At 43.7% G+C, this 17,378-nt stretch overlaps 1 protein-coding gene across 1 annotated transcript in view; it reads right to left on the bottom strand.

The window, feature by feature from the left end:
- CNTN6 (contactin 6) overlaps positions 1-17,378 on the bottom strand; it is an 83,260-nt gene that overhangs the window by 19,193 nt on the left and 46,689 nt on the right. The window contains exons 8-9 of the mRNA XM_005426646.3: positions 16,186-16,315; positions 15,064-15,214 (exon numbers count right to left, since the gene is read on the bottom strand). Coding sequence (XP_005426703.2) covers positions 15,064-15,214; positions 16,186-16,315 — 281 coding nt within the window. The remainder of the gene's footprint in view (positions 1-15,063; positions 15,215-16,185; positions 16,316-17,378) is intronic.

Here is a 17,378-nt window from a genome sequence, read left to right as displayed (position 1 = left end):
CAATGCCACATTTCCTTACACTCAAAAAAATTCAGTGTAAGCCACAACTCCACAGGAAACCAGGCTCCATTCACTCACAGCAGCACTGCATCATTTTTTATATCCCTCATTTAATTGACATTTAACTCTAATACAAGGCTCCTTTCATAAAACAGAAAATATCTAATTCATGCATCACAGCTTGGGTATTTAATATTTATTACTAACAACATAAGATTGGGTGATGTACTGAATTATTAAAGGAAATGAACAATCACAAGAGCAGAAGTTGGAGCTGGCAGCAGCATCAGAACCATTAAACACACAAAAAAAACCCATCACAGTGTGTTTCTGTTTCCCATTCTGGCATTTATACATTTGTAACTGCAAGTGGAACACACATCAGACCTTGTCCTGCTCCTGTCACTCCCTCCAACAGCTCAGCTGGGAAGGGGAAGCACTAAACTCAGATTTCTGGTGATCTTCTGGCTTATATCCCCCTAATTCCATGTGTCCCACCCTCATCTGACCTTTCCCTGTGGGAATTCATAAAATTAGAGGGAAAATGAAAATTAAAATTAAGCAGATATTAACAAAGATCTGCTCCTGAGCAGGGCAGGGTGGATTTGGGACCAGGACAAGCAGAGGTGTCCCTGTGCTGCTGGGAGGGGAAGGGTTTGAGGCTGGAGTGAAAAATCTTTGTTTCCTTGGCAATAATCACCAGGTGCTGCAGCAGCTCTGGGTTTGCCACTCGTGGTGCAGTGAGGGAATAAGTTCAGGTTTAATAATCCATCATTTTGACCAGGAACTGAGCAAAATAGGAGGAGGCAAAGTCCCCTCCTCAATACAGAGATGTGTCAGCTGAATGGGATTGTTTGGATAAGGAAGGGGGAATGAAGTTGTGACAGGGAGGCTGAGGTTGGGTTTTTGGGAAAGGTTCATCCCCCAGAGGGTGCTGGCACTGCCCAGGCTGCCCAGGGAATGGGCTCAGCCCTGAGACTGCCAGAGATCCAAGAGTCTTTGGAAAACCCTCCCAGGGATGCCAGGTGGGATTTGGGGTGTCTGTGCAGGGCCAGGAGCCGGATCTTGGCACCTGGGGCAGTTTCTGATCCTTGTGGGTCCCTTCCAGCTGAGGATATTCCAGGATTCTGTGATCCCATGGACTGAGCTGGCGTCATGTCGCAGACATCTTTTTATGAAAAATCCTTTTTTTTAGGATCCTTCCTCCTGAGAAGCTGAGAGGCCTCAGGAACAAAATGTAACCAATGGTTATCTGCTGCTGTGGAATGCAACAGGTGCATCTGTGATTGGCCCGTGTTGGTTGTTTCTAATTAATGGCCAATCACAGCCCAGCTGGCTCGGACAGAGAGTCTGAGCCACAAACCTTGGTAATCATTCCTTTCTATTCTTAGCTTAGCTAACCTTCTGGTGAAACCTTTTCTTCTATTCTTTTAGTATAGTTTTAATGTAATATCTATCATAAAATAATAAATCAGCCTTCTGAGCCATGGAGTCAGATCCTCGTCCCTTCCCTCATCCTGAGACCCCTGTGAACACAGTGTCACAGCTGTGCATCAACACAGGAGCCCTGGATCCTCTCCCTCACACACCTCTGACTGTGCCAAAGGCAGCTTTGAGCATGAAGAAACATTTCCAAGCATTCCCCTTCTGCCTCTGCAATATTTTTTTGCAGTAATGATGCTTTTCCTCCCATCAGCTTGCACCAACCACCAGAAAAACTGCTGGTGATAAAACAGGGGATGCAACTGGGTGGCTGGGTAACATATGGTGTTCATCAAACAGTATCCAAAGAGATTCCAGTGTGAATCAGCAAATGCTCATAAATTGGGCACCTGAATAATAATTCATAACAAGCCACCTCAGTGTCTTTCTCTCCATCAAATATTGATGACCTGTTACTTTTACTGCAGTTGCACCTTAAAGCTCTTAGGTGCAAATTAAAATCCAGAAGTGGCATAAAGCAAAAAAAACTAAAAAAAATACAATCTCCAACCCCAAATGCTTCAGTGTAGGTAAATACACAGGAAACCAGTCAGTAAAATACAGAATAGCAAAGGGGAGAAGCTTTGAAAGCTCCATCTTAGCCCCAGTGGATTCTGGTTACAGCTTTTCCACTGAAGTTTGGTCATGCCTCAGATTTTTCATCCCTGTATTCTTCATGATGAATTGAGACCTTGATAATTCCCATCTCTCTCATTTAGCCACTAAGAGGGGTTTGTACCCACTCAGGAGCTGACAGTGTCACGTTTGATCTGAAGAAATGCTGCTCTGAAACAATATTTCAATGGCTGGGCAGGCTGAGGATGGGATGGCTCTTTTAGTGGATCAAAAAGGAGCTTAGCAGAGAGAAAATCTGCTCAATAAAAGCTCCTGAGTTGTTTGAAACAGGTCACGCTACCTAACAACAATTAGAGCGAGCAGTAAATAAGACACTCAGGCAGAATTTGTGTAACAGCACAAAGAACTCCAGTGTAATTAGTTTAGTGGGGAAAGGAATGAAAAAAAAATGTTTAAAAAAAGTGAGAAATTTCCAGCTGTCCTGAGGTCTGTGTCAGGAGAGGGATGGGCGGGCAGAGCGCAGCAGAAAATCAAGATGATGCATTTCAAATGCAAGAAGAAAAACAACAAATGTGAAATGCTGCCCCAGGTGCCAAGAACAGCAAAGTTGCCCTAAACTCCCTCAGAGCCCGGACTGTGTGCCCTGGGTGGGTTCAGAGGGGCTGCACTTTGTCCTCTCCCATTCCTCTCCCAAATCAGGGAGCTGTGATGCAGAAGGCCATGGGAATATTGTCTTTAATGGGCTTTGCATCAAGCTCTGACAAATGGTTTAAAAAGAAGCTGTGAAAGGCACGTCTCACCTGCTGGAAACCATTCCTTTTCACAACATTTGAGGCTGTGTGAAGGCTATAGATAATAATTCTTAGCAGCTGCATCACAAGACAAGGTAATTCCAAGCGCTGTGACGAGACAGAAAAGTTTAACTTGTCCAAGACAATGCAAGCAGAATATTCTGTCTGCCAGGAGAACTGGACTTCTCTCAATAAGTAAATAAGTGCCTGTCAAGGGCCCAAAAGCACAAGATGTGAAGCAGATCTGATAAATGCAGAGCTGTGAAAGAAGGAGGAGAAGGAAGAACTCAGGACCCAGATGAATTCATAAAGCTCTGAGGCACCAAGGGATTGCTTAAGCCCAGCCTAACTCTAGGCTGGCATTTCTGATTTACAAAGTGCTTAAATCCTGATCAGAGTCCTGCTTTCTCCTGTGCTCCTGCCTGGTGCTACCTCAGGGTGAGCAGCTCAATTAATCCAAGCTGCTGGGAGCAAAAGAAGAGATGAAAATCCACTTGTGACTATTCATGCAAAGTTCCTTCACACCAGGGCGAGTTGGGAATACACAGGAATATTATTCCATATGGAATTGTGGAATGGTTTGGGTTGGAAGGGACCTTAAAGATCATCCAGTTCCATGGGCAGGGACACCTCTCACTGTCCCAGGGTGTTCCAAGCCCTGTCCAGCCTGGCCTTGGGCACTGCCAGGGATCCAGGGGCAGCCCCAGCTGCTCTGGGCACCTGTGCCAGCATTTTGTCACCAGCAATGTAAAATATTTCTTCCTTATTCCTAATCTAACCTGACCCTCTTTTACTTTAAACCCATCAGATATAAATATTGAAATTCCCCTCTGAGTGATTCCATCAGGAGATGAGCACCATGAGCAGGCAGGGAAAACAAACAGCTTCCCCGGGATCTGCTGGAGCCAGAGCTCCGTGTGATGTTCAAAAAGAAGAGTTTGCAAAGTTTGTGCAGAAGCCAGAGGCTGTGGGGAAGAGGTGAGAGCTCATTAAAATTGTCACACATACTTTTTTAAGTAAAGAACTTGAGAAATCAAGCAGGGATGATAGGTACAGCTTTTAATTAACCAGGCCAAACAAACCATCTCCGAGCGTGTTGTCTTGTGTGAACAAAAGATTGTTGATGGCCATTTGCTTTGATCTTAAGAGCATGAAAGAATAATATGTATTTAACAAGGCTGATGGAAGAAATAAAATCTGAGAAAAGAAAGAAGTGTCAAGTCATTAGATTTAAAAGTGCAGCAGGGGTAGCTTTGTGCACTGCTGCATTGTTCAGCCAATCTGTTTTTGGGAGAGGGGGATGTTAATTCATGGATATGAAATGCATGGATTCAAACAGCAAAGGGCTTTGAAATCCCCATCAAAATCTTGAGCTGGATCCGTGTAAAACTGGGTGGATTCTGCAGCTTTCAGCACCGCCAGAAGGGCAGCTCTCCCTTCAAGGGTGTAATTCTTTTCCAAATAAAGTAACCCTGATACTTTGTAAAGATTCCCTCTCCTTGTCTCCTGTCTGCTCTCACATCTGACACCTCCCAGCCTTATTGAAGCCTCATCACGGCACTGTGCTGATAAAAAGAGGGGAATCTGGATCTGATGAAATCAGAGGCAAAGTAATTTTTATTATCTGAGAAATCCTATTTGAAACCATGTCTGCTCAGCCTCCCTTTGCTGCTCAGGAGCAAACCCCATCTTTATTTCCAGGCTGTGCAAAGAGATATATTGTTTATAAATTTCTCCAGACATGCTGCCAGACACTGAGACAATATCTGACTCCTCTAATTTTACCAAGATTGAGGAGCAGGAGAGGCTGCATTAAAAACTACAAAGGGAAGTGAGTGAGGGGCAGAAAGATGAGCACAACTCCCAAACGACTCGGAATTAGCAGTGATTTATGCAGGTGGAAATGTGAGCAAAGTTTGGCTGAGTGAATGACTTGTCCCTGCTGCTGACAGCCCTGGTATTTTTGAAAAGGTCCCACTGAATCCCATCTGAGATCTGACTGTCTGTATCATATGTTAATGATCTTTGTACCTGTTTATTCTATTCTGAGCATAATTTGTATGCTAATAGTGTTGCCATTTAATAAACTGCGCTTAAAAGATTTTCCTTATCTGCATGCTGATATAAATGAGCTTCAGGGTTGACTGACAATTAACTGGAAATCAAATAAATGTCATTATAATCTTTTAACTATTTGGATCAAAACAAAATTACACAATCCAGCTGAATAGTCTTATTAAAATATTGCAGAAAATAATATTATTAAAAATTATTTAATGTGACGCTAGAACTCTTCCATCCTATTTCTTACAATTCTCCCCTCTTCCTAAAAATAGAATTATTTTTTACATCAAATCCCTGCAATTGGGACCACAAATATTTATTTATGTAAATATATACAGCCATCTGAACTGAGCTGTACTCCATCATACAGATTCCAGAGAAAACACAGAATTTTCAAGAGCTGCTACTGCCTTTAACATAAAATAGCAAAAATTGTTTTGCCCTGTCTGTAACACACTCAAGGATTAAATGTGAGGCAGATGTTCCTCTGCGATGGCCAAAGGAAAAAAGTGACAAAAGCACCCAAATGTGCCCAAATGTCTTGTAGTGACACATCCCAGAGCTGGCAGCCAGGGAATACTGGGCAACAGCACCTCTGTGTGTATGGGAAAGAAAAGCAGAAAAGGAGCAGAATTGCCAAATGGAACAGCTGCCAATTTCTTTATCTTCCAAGTTCTGCTGGTTTTATGAAATTTTTGTAACTCCGCTATATCAGACAAAAGCTCTTCCAGTGCAGAACGGGATGTCCACACTGCCACTACTCTAATCCCACCATTAATCATCATTTTTATGATCCAGGCACTATCAGGAGCTCTGACTCAGCCCTTCACACAACTAAATTCACTCCAGATGTAAAACTAAGCCCTTAATATGGGATTTTAGTGGAATTTAACCAGTACAGAAGGCCCTGAATTGCCGTCTGCGTGGGAGTTCCATTCACTTGCAGGAAGCTGCTTCCCTCTCTCCTTGTCAGAACACATTTCAGGAGCACAAGAACAATAAAACCTGCTGGTAAGCTTACAGAATTCTGTCCAGACAACAAGCAGCTGACACCAGCATGGCCCTGCTTGGATTTCAGAAATTTTGGAATAGAATCAGAGACCAAAAAACCTCCAAAATAGAGTCAGAGAATGCCAGGGTGGTTTGGAGTGGAAGGGACCTTAAAGCTCATCCCATTCCACCCCCGCCATGGGCAGGGACACCTTCCCCTACCCCAGGCTGCTCCAAACCCCATCCAGCTAGGTCCATCACCTCTGATTTCTTGTGCCTGTTGGTTGGGCTCCCCCTGGACCTGCAGGAAACCTGGGACAATCCTCCCTGGGCTGGTGAATTTAAGCCCAGTTTGAGTGACAATGGTGGGGACTGGATGTGGTGCACTGCCCCAAACCCACATCCTTGCACAGAAACTTTCTGTCTTTTTGATGTGTTATTCACATTCTGTCATTTGTGTGTGTCCCTTCAGCTTTTCCTTTCCTTTTCCAGAGTTCTCTTTCATTGAAAATCTGAGAAGATTTTTAGCTCTTGTGGAAAAGGAGCAATGAAAGAGCAATCTTCCTTTGTCTCCCAAAAATCCTAAACCAGAGCTGTTTGTGGCCTCCTACAGATCTTTCAAGGTGCTTTTCAACAGTGCTCTCACTGCATGACCCTTCCCACTCCAAACGACCCCAGAAATCCATAAATCCCTTCCTGGAAGATTCTTTGCTCAACATGCCTGGAAATTGCCTGGCTGCAGTCCCTGTGCCCACCACATTGTCCTGTGCAAGGCCAGGAGCTCGACTTTGATGTTCCTCGTGGATCCCTTCCAGCCTGGGACATTCTGTGGTTCTTTGTTAATCAATCTCCTTTCTATCACCTCCCGCACACACCTTGACCTGTTCCCCTCCAATGTCACACTTTCCTTGAGAACTCTGGGCATCTGAATCTTTGATTTGGTGCCTGTGCAGCAAATCAAGGCATTTTTTCCAAATCTGGGGCATGCCTTCCAGATTTGGTGCAGGTTTTCCAAATTTGGAGCCTGTTCTCCAAATTTAGGGCATGCTTTCCAAATATGGTGCATGCTTTCCAAATTTGGAGCATGTTTTCCAAATTTGGTTCAGGTTTTCCAAATTTGGTTCAGGTTTTCCAAATTTGGTTCATGCTTTCCAAATATGGTGCATGGTTTCCAAATATGGTGCATGCTTTCCAAATATGGTGCATGCTTTCCAAATTTGGTGCAAGTTTTCCATATTTGGTGTGTATTTTCCAAATGTGGCGCATGTTCTCCAAATTTGGTGCATGCTTTCCAAATTTGGTGCATGCTTTCCAAATTTGGTGCAGGTTTTCCAAATTTGGAGCCTGTTTTCCGGATTTGGAGCATGGTTTCCAAATATGGTGCATGCTTTCCAAATCTGGAGCATGCCTTCCAAATTTGGAGCGTGGTTTCCAAATTGGTGCAGGTTGTCCAAATTTGGTGCATGATTTCCATATTTGGTGCATGTTTTCCAAATCTGGTGCATGGTTCCCAAATATGGTGCATGCTTTCCAAATTTTGTGCATGTTTTCCAAATCTGATGCATGTTTTCCAAATTTGGGGCATTCTTTTGAAATCTGATGCATGTTTTCCAAATTTGGTGCCTATTTTCCATCCCACACTGGCGTTTTGGATGCTGCAGCAATACCATCAGCAGCAACGATGTGCATGGCAGCACAACTTGGACTGGAAGAGAAGCACAGAAGGTAGAATTCTCTCATTACTTTTTTTTTCCTGCAAATTCCTAATTAGGAATCTTGATTCCCAGTCTGCTCAGTGGAAAAAAATCCAATGAGATTATCTGGCTTTGGATGGAATCCTGAACATCCGTCAGAAAATGTGCATGGAGCAGGGACAGGACACGAGCGGGAAGGGGGAGAGGGCACAGCACTGACACTCACTGGGGGTTGGATTATTGTAATTCCTTGTGACAGGGAAGTGTGACAGATTTCCTGGGACATCTCAGCATGCAGGACAGCCCCTTGGAAAGGCTCACCTAAACAAGGCTGCTGTAACATGAGTGGGAACAATTTCAAATTGCATTAGAGAGGTGTCCTGCAGAGGGGAGTTTTAATAAATCCTCTTTTTCATGTGAGAACATCTGCTTCATTTACTTCCTCCATGCTCCCATTACCTGGTGTGCTAAACACTGGCTCTGGGCACTCAGCAGTGCAGGGTGAGATTAGGTTTGTTGGCTTGTTCCCTTGTGAAACTCTCCAAGAAGAGAGAAAAGAAAGGAAAAACCCTTTTTTCCTGTCTTCCCCTGCACCGATATCCTCTGGCTGCTGCCTGGGTCAGGTAGCAATGGGGGTTCCCTCCTGCCTCCTCGTTACTCTGCAGCGCCTTGACTTCAAATGGAAACAGAACAGAGGGAGAAGAAAGGGGAGAAACAAAGAAAAATAAGACAAAGAAGGAAACATAAAGTGTTTCTTTTTTTCTTCCCATCATCTGTGCTCCTTCTTCCTTCTCCTTATCTCCCTCCTCATCTTTCAGTCAAATTTTCCATTCCCCTGCCTTCACTCTCAGCGTGGGGAACAAGAACAAAATAACCAGAAAGATGGAGAAGGAAAGACTGAAGGCACTTCAGGAGAGTTTGGGGTGTTTTCTCACAACCCTTTGGTTGTAAAACTTCTTTTCTGCAAAAATCACCAGTTCTGGTAATTCCTGTGCCATGTTCCTCCCAGATCCAGTGGCACTGGAAAATGCCTACAACCAACACCAAAACCAGACAAACCCCAAAAACCAGACAAACTTCCCTGCTGAGAGCAAATAAATCCTCAGTAAACACATTGGAACTGCCTCTCCCAGTTCTCTGCAATTCCCTTCTCTTTTCTGTCTGAAACCAGGACCACTGGATATTTTTAGCTAGAAAATACTTCCTGCAGCTCTCAGCATTCCCTGGGGAATGGTGTGATGGTGGGGTTTGTCTGGTTAGCACCAAATGTGCTGCGACACCGGGGTTTCAGAGATAAAAACCACCTCTAAACAGCAACCCCAGGTTCTGTAGGAGTTTTCAAGTCTTAAAGAGTAACTTCAGACCAAACACTGGAAGCAGGCAGGTAAATCTGTGCTTTTGATTCCTGCCAATCTGTTTGTAAGCAAGGAATGGAGCTGAAGTGATTCATCAAATTTAGCAGAGGTGGAATCAATCCCATTGGTTCTCCAGGCAAAAGTGGGATTTCATCAACAGATAAGCTTAATTTGTATTCGTGTTGACTTTCAGCAGTGGTGTCTGAGATAGCTGGAATTGCTCTGATTGCTGGTGCCCACACTTCAAGTGCTCTATTTAAATACTAAAATAAGAAATGAACTTCTTTACAAGCACACAGACACTGATAAGATAGAAGGGTTAAGGCATCTCATCAAAGCTATGCAAAACTCCTCGTGGTGGAAAAGCAGGGAGGATAAAAACAGAGACACACTTAATCCAGGCTTCAAAAACCAGACTTAAAAAATAAAATAATAGTAAAATTAATATCCCAGCGCTAGTCACCCAACTGCATTGCTGTAGAAAGCTGGGAATAGAACAGTAAATAATTCTGGAATATCATATGAAAAATAGATTTTATATGGAACTTTGCACCTGCATGCAAATATCTGGGGTATTTTATGTGCAAGCAGGGTGTGAGGAAAGCAGGGTGGTTTGTGGCACTAAGCAGCCTGGCTCCTCTTTGCCTGTGCCACTCATCTGCTTTGACTTCAAGGCAGTTGTGGTTTTTTCAGACACTGTGGATGGATTTCATTCCCTCAGCTTTGCTCATCTAAGTTTGGTGTCTCATTTGAGAGGGAGGCACCTGCCAAGAACAAGTAAATAACTCCCTGAAGCTGCATATTGACTTCAGCTAAAGAATAGTCAAGTGCCATCAATCTCCTCCTTTGTTAGCAGACTAGTGCAAATTTTAGAATTTTCTATCCATTTGGTCTTGATTCCTCCCCAAGCAGATTTTTTTTATTTATTTTTAAGGATAACGGATATTCTGAAGCTAAACCAACAGCATTGACATTCTGGTAATTGAAATGTTTCCCTGAAGTTTGCTGAACTGTCCTGACACATTTCTGCTCAAATTGGCTGGAGCTGAAACGCTGTTTCACAGACAACGCATTTTGTGTTTGATCAGGGCATTGAGTGAGGACTTCTCCTGTTTACCAATAATCACAGCACAAGATGAGCTGGGAGGGACCCACAAGGATTAGAATCCAACCCTAAAATCCCACCTGGGCATCCCTGGGAGGGTTTTCAAAATTTTCCTGAAGCTCTGGGGCTGTGCCCATTCCCTGGGCAGTGCCAGCACCCTCTGGGGGGAGAACCTTTCCCAAAAAATCCAACCTTGGCACAACTCCAGCCATTCCCTGTCCCAGGGAACAGAAATTGGAGCTGCCCCTCAGGAGGAGCTGCAGACTTTTTAACTCCCTGTTTGTCTAATTCTAATTTGTCTAATATTAATTTGTCTAATTCCACAGACACAAAACAATCCTTTTCCCAAATAACAACCACAAAAAAAAAAAAAGTTTAAATGTGTTAAAATGCTGCTGGTTTTGGAATCTGGCTGCGAGCAGTGGAGGAGCAGAAGAAAAGCACAAGCAACGGGAGGATCAGAGAGTGCTGGGAGAACAGATCCTAAGGAACAGATCCTAAGGAAACCTGCTGGGTCCTGGCTGTTCCCCTGGCAGCAGAAGAACCCCTGAGCCTGGGCTCCAAGGGGCAGCTCCAAGAAGTCAGCAATTCCCAGATCCTCCAGGAACTCAGCAATTTCCAGATAATCTCCCCACCCATCACAACATCCGCTCCACTCACTTTCCATGGAAATTATGAAATGCAGCTTCCCACCTCATTGTTTTCCCATGTTTCCTCAGATTAATGGCAATAACCTGAGTGTAAAACACCAGAACCAAGAGTGCCACAGGACACAGAATTCACCAGCTGTATTTATGGCAGAGGATCCATTCCCATCCCTCACAGAGCTGGGACTAAGCTGTGTCCTACAAGCAAGACTAGGAGCCAACAAGTATTGAGCATATTTTATGATCTCTAAATGCACTTCTTGCCCAGGCCCCCAAAAACAATTTAAATTATGAATATTTGCTTATTACTGATTATTAATGCATGGAAAGTGCTGTATATGACTAATGCATTCTCCCGGCCTACCTCGTTTCTCAGTTTTCCCTCAGCTCTCCTCATTGAAATTCCGAGCGAAGTGAATCCCATATGTTTCCATGCATTCACTGCAGGGCTTGGGGATGCTCAGCCCAGGCTGGGGGAATAGCACCTCTCTCTGGCAAAGCAAAACCAGGCCCAATTCCTTTCCATTAAAATGCTTCCATCAAAAGGAATTTTTGTAAAAGAAGTTTTTCATGAGAATCCCAAATCTGAATTCACTGAAGGCATAAAGACGTTTGCGATGAGATCGGTGTCTAGACTTCAAAATTTGTTTTATTTAATATATGAATTGTTCCTTTCTTCTCTTCTGATTCCTCAGTTGGATACGAGGGGATAGAAGCGAGGAGAGAGATGAAGAAAACTCCTGTTGCATGCACTGAGGATGTGACACACATGAAAATAGCTGAGATCTGTGTCACACTCCACGGGAAGGGAGTTTGGAGCACAAAGCTTGGCTTTTGTTGTGTTTCCTTGCTACTCTGAGCTCAAACCCCCAGCACACGCCAGGAAAAGTTCTTTATTCCACAAAGGCCAAACTGCTGTCCCTTGCAGAAGTGGCATTGCTCCCCAAACCCCATTTCTGCAGATTTTTGACCCAAAGAAGGAGGATAATTGCCCCAGAGAATTCCCTCTCTCAGATGCCAGCATCATGGACCATGGATAAATCCCATTACTCAGGGCCTGAGCCCTGCCAGTAAGGGTGGAATGGAGTTATTGCTGAAAAGTTGGAAGGGAAACACTCAATGGAGAGGGCTGGGAACAATAAGCAGATCTGGTACCGGTATGTCCAGGCTTTATTTCACCATCTAACATTTAAAAAAAATATTATTTTGGCATTTTCTGCAGGATTTACATGTGTGCTTCAAGTGCAATGAAGTGTTTTACAGAAATGAGAGCAGACAAGCTGCTGAAGAGCTGGGCAATGGTGGGTCTGAGCCACAGAAAAGAGGGGAAAGACAAATGGGGCTGGAGAAAACTCTGCCCTGAAAAGGGGACTGAGGGCTGAGAACCTTCACTGCTGAACCCCAGAAAAATACCCTTCAAAAAATTCTAAGATATTTTTCAGAGAGCAGGGGCCCAAATACTGCAGCTTTGTAAATTTAAAAATTACCTCAAGAACTCAAAAGAAATCTAATTAAAAAATATTTAATTGTGGATCTATTACTATGGAAAATCTAATAATTAGTGCTTCTATTTAGCGCACCTCTTTACACACTTACAAACCGAATTTAATGTAATCTCCTCTGATATCAAGAGTTCAGCTGATCAGGGAGAGTGGTTACCACATATTCAGGACTATCAGGAATAAACTATTATCAGGAGTGAAAGGAAAAAGATGAAAATAAAGGAATATTCTTTCCCCTTTGGGTAGAATAGGACTGGTTTCATGATTTCTTTAACAAAAGATTAAATTTGTCTAAATAATTGAAAAGCAGCTGCATGATCTGACTTATTTAAGAATGAGCCCATCACAGAACTGGAAGGGATTGGTTTTCCCTTTTTTTAGCAACTATAACCCTACCAAATATTTTAAAAAAGGCCCATAAAAGAGCCCATAAAGGTTATAATTGCAGCACGATAAAATGGGAGCAGAAACCGGCTTTGTCAGGGTTTAATCATATCTGTGGAGAAAGGCAGACCATGTTCCCTCTCTTTTTATGTGTAATTCCAGCACTTTAATTAGCCATGTACTTTACAGCCACACAAACCCTTATTTCATTTTGTTTTCTGTCAGGGAGATCTCTGGACTAACACTGTACTGCTGATTTATCTCCCATCCTTTTTAAACCACGGCATTAGCCAGTTTGTCATTTAATAATCAAACAGCCTCATAAATTCCACTTTGCACCAGTGGCCACACTGGCAATAATGTGCATGCAGAGAGTTTAAATTCTGTTTCTTTTGTAAATCCTGCTCCTGTTATTTGCTCCTGCCCAGCAGCAGGAGCCTTCTGGGATGCTCAGAAATTACAGTGTGCTCAGAATTATTGTTAGTAAATTAATGCAGGAGCACAAGTAAATACTGTAAGGAGTGTGTAAATATTTCTTTTATCAGTAAATCAGGTGGGGAATATCAGAGTAGTGGAACCTCAAGATCCAGGCTTAGTTCAGCCTCTGGAATAGGCAATACAATCAAAATACAATCAGAAGACAAATAAAGATTTGTTTAAACACTGGTTAGAAAAGTGTTTTCCATCGTGAGTGGTTAAAATGAGAATAAAATGGCCACTACTAAAGGAGGGAAAAGCCATTGGAAAGTTCTCTGTGGCCATGGGATGGATTGCTCACCCAAATTTCTCTGTTCCACTGCCAGCACCTATGCAAAATTCTCAGATTTGCGCCTTCTTTCATAAATACTCCTGTGATTTATCTCTATTGTACATCCCTGCAGCGTGGCATAGGGAAACAATTCTGTGTGCCAGAGTTTGGGATAATGTTTTAGAGAATTCTCATCATTTTAAGTCTGATGTGACCCAAAGTAACCTCGCTGAGCAAGTGGTCCTGTGTGAAAATCTGGTGCTCAGCTGCCAGAGCTTCATGAATTACTGATTATAGATTTCAAAGGCTGACAACAGAAGGTGACAAGAGAGGGTTGCTGTTATATTTGTGAGCTGAAAGAGATGCTGAGAAGGACTCTCAGACATTCTCAGCACTTCTGAAGACACTGCTGCCCATTTCATCCATCTGTCTCCATTTGTGTATGGAAATGTCCTCGGGCCTGTATGTTACTGACAGAAATGAGGGATATTGTATGCAAGACCCTTTGATTTTAATATTCCCCCATTTAATTGCCATTAGTGCGGAATTATAGAATTATGGAAAAGCCTGAGGTGGAAGGGACCCAGAGGGATCATAGAGTCCAACTCCATGGGGATTGTCCACCCCAACAACCCCACCCTGTGCTATCAGTTCCTCTGGGTCTGGATTGGAGGCACTTGAGGTGGTGGTTCATGTTTGAACTCAGGTGTTTATTATTTCTTATCAGAAACTCTGAGTTCAGCAGCTTTTCATCAGAAGGCACAAAATGGCCAACAATCTCTTGTTCCAAGGTCTTTTAAGACTAAACTATCCAATTAAGAGCTGACACCTGGATTATTTTCCCTTTTAACCCGATAACTGATCCCAAAGAGCTGCAATGGGGACTTTTCTGCCCAATTACAAAATGCCACCCAAACCCATGGAGAAGGAGGAAGAAGCATGAAGAAGAAACCCAGGCCAACACCCTGTGCCCTGCATCTTGCTTCCATCCACGACATCCTAAAAATCCCAAAACTTTAATTTCTCACAAAGTGACACACCTACACTGCTCTCTACAATCTATTTCACACTTTTGTGGATTCCAGTCTATCTTGAAACTTTCTCCATGAATGAGGGTCAGAGTCAGTGCTGCCCTGGGGCTCAGGGCACCCCAGAGCAGACACAGAAATATTCCCCGTGCTCTGGGTTTCCACCCTGTACCTGAGGGCATTGAAATACAATAATGGAGATGCTTTCTGGCAGCTCAGCAATAAGGAATCTGCCCTCACCAAAGCCCACCTGACCCAAAGCAGTTGGCAAGGGTGGGTCACTGGGCCAGCAGCTCAGTCCTGCCTGAACAGAGTGACAGGCTGGGGGGCCGGGGGTTATTGTACAGCCTGTGGAGCTGCACAGCAATTCTGCCCCAGCCTGGGGGCACATCCCACCTCCCTGGCTGTCTCCTGGTGAAGCTGATTCCCTCCAGCCCGTGGCTGGCCATGGATTAAGGGATGCTGAGCACAGATGTACGGATCACGCGATCATCGCCCGCGGGGATTCACTCCGGCCCCGAGCTCACCCTGCTTTGCACCCACAGAGCTCCAGGGCCACCCTAAACACAAAGAGGCCTCTGGCATTCCCATCAACGAGCTGCCAGAAGCAATCCTGAGCCAGCTGGGCGTCAATCAGCTTTAAATGATGTCAAAGCAGAGGAAATCCAGCGGCCCAGTCGCTGGGTGCTGCCCGTACCTTTTGTTGTGGCGCAGAACCTCCGAGCCCTTTCTCCAGGAAACAGCAGCTCTGGGAGAAGCACTGGGCTTACATCTGATCGTAACTTCCCCTCCAACCTGCACAACAGACAGCTTCTTCACGGGGTTTCTGGAAAAATCTGGAGCTGCAGCTAAAGAGAGAGAAAGAAGAAGAGGTGTTACTAAAGGAACTTGCCGAATTCTTCTCTTTGAGTTCAGCCAGAAGGTTCAATGATTGTTTTGGGGTTCAGATTTCTGCAAAAGTAAATCTAAATCTAATATTACAAATGCATCTAAGTACCAAAGAATTCTAATTCTGTTTCTAAAGCTGTCTACCTAGAAATGTGTGCTTTGGCAAACTTTCCTGAGGGAATCTGGAGGCTGGGAGAACTGGTCTATCCATGATGGAAAACAAGATTATCTGAGCAGGATAAACCTCACACTCCTGATCCTGCCCCATATATTCATCTGCAGAGAGTATTCTGTCACAAGCACATTTCTACTCTGTTTCTTTTAGAGACCTACTCTGTTTTCTGAAAAAATGTTTATTTTTCCAGCTGCTTATGTGAAATTTTACTCTTGGAGGAGAAAACACAAGACATTGGGTGCTCCTGAAGTCTGTGTTTTACCAGCTTCACCGATATTTGGCTGTTGAGCAAACTTTACATTTTGAAGTCTAGAACAGAACACTTTTACAATATATGAGCAAGTTCCATTCATGTTCATCTCTGGTTGTCGTTAATGGGATTCCTTGTTCCATGTTTCTTGTTTATGTCCATATTTGCCATATGCTTTTTGTTTATAGCTAAAACTATTTCCCCTGCTTTCTGAAATAACTTTAAAAACCTGCAGAATAACCATTAATAACTCAAACTAAGCGAGAAACAGCATTCATTAAACTGGTGTATATGTGATAATAAAAAAAGATCATACATGGATTGGATTCTTTCCCCAAACAAGCCATGAAATTAAACTAAAAAAAACCACATTTCTATATGGGTGAAAAGGAAAGAAATATCAGGTTTGAACTGCCAGGTTTCATCTCCTCTTTTCTTAAATTCAAATTTTTTTCAACAAGGGTCCTTTTTACTGGTACCTGCACATTTTAGTGACATTTACTCACCAATCACCCTCAGCTCAGCATTGGCATAAATGGTGTCATATTTATTTTCTGCCACGCACTGATAGATTCCTGAATCTGACAGATTCAGCATGGGGATGAGGAGAGTCCCATTTGCTATTTGAATTCTTTCCTGATAAGAGAAAAACAAGGAAAAAACATTGACAAAGCCAATGAGTGAACAAATAAAAGGTTTTCTAGTATCTCACTGATGCGCCTGATCAGGATTCAGAAGCAGAAATGTTGTTTTCTTGGGAGCAATGAGGATGGGTGCATCAGAAATGGGATGTGCACCTCTCTGTGTGGTGGTGGTTGCATTTCCAGCCCTCTGAGCTCTTCCAGCTGCTCAGGAAATCCAGGCACATGTTGCAGCAGTGGCTTTGGGTGGGTTTGTCCAGGTTTTCCATGTGTTTCCCTGCACTGCTGAGTTGGGAATCTGTCATTATCCTTCTCCATGAAGGTGGCACAGAACGAGCTCCCTGTAGGGATGCTCCACACTGGGAGCCTGGAGCATCTTCCACCAGGATCCTGAGAGGCAGCACCTCATCCCTGGCTGGTGGGACAACATTCCGTCCTCCCACCAGACAAATCTGATGGTGATAACCCCAGGTTGATCAGAAAAGCTCCACAGGAGCGATGCTCCAGTAACAGGAACATTTTGAACATCATCACACCCTGAGTCACAGAGAAATGAGCCACTGGAAAAGCTCCACTGAGAGCCAACACTTAAATTCCACTTGGAAAGCCCCAGGCAGCTGCTCAGAGCACAAGGAGAGCATGTGCCTCCTCCAGGCCTGGATTTCTACACACATCAACTTTCTTCAGCAATTCTGCTGAAATTGAGGCAGCTGCACAGTGGGCATATTTGGACCAGAGCTTGGAATTTGGTGTATTAAAAGAAGTTTTACTTGCTCTGCTTTGGAAAACAGAAAAAAGCCTGTTTCATGCTGCAATCATAACTTAAAGCTAAATATCTTGTGATTTTACAATTACTACCCTCTGGAGACAATAATAGCTGTGCTGCAAAGTGGAGCACTGAGGAGGAGAAAAAAAAAAAAAAACATTCCCCCAAACAGATGAGTTTGGAAGATACCCAGGGGGAATATAAATCCCATCACCAAGTGCAAGCTGGAACAGCAGATATCACGGGGAGGATGCTGCTTCTCATTTAGCCTGGTTCTCCTGCCTCTGGAGCA

This window comes from Geospiza fortis, unplaced genomic scaffold (assembly GCF_000277835.1).
Source record: "Geospiza fortis unplaced genomic scaffold, GeoFor_1.0 scaffold128, whole genome shotgun sequence".
Classification (NCBI taxonomy): Eukaryota; Metazoa; Chordata; class Aves; order Passeriformes; family Thraupidae; genus Geospiza; species Geospiza fortis.
The sequence above is the reverse complement of the archived record's forward strand: the minus strand, read 5'-3'. Positions and strand labels throughout refer to the sequence as shown.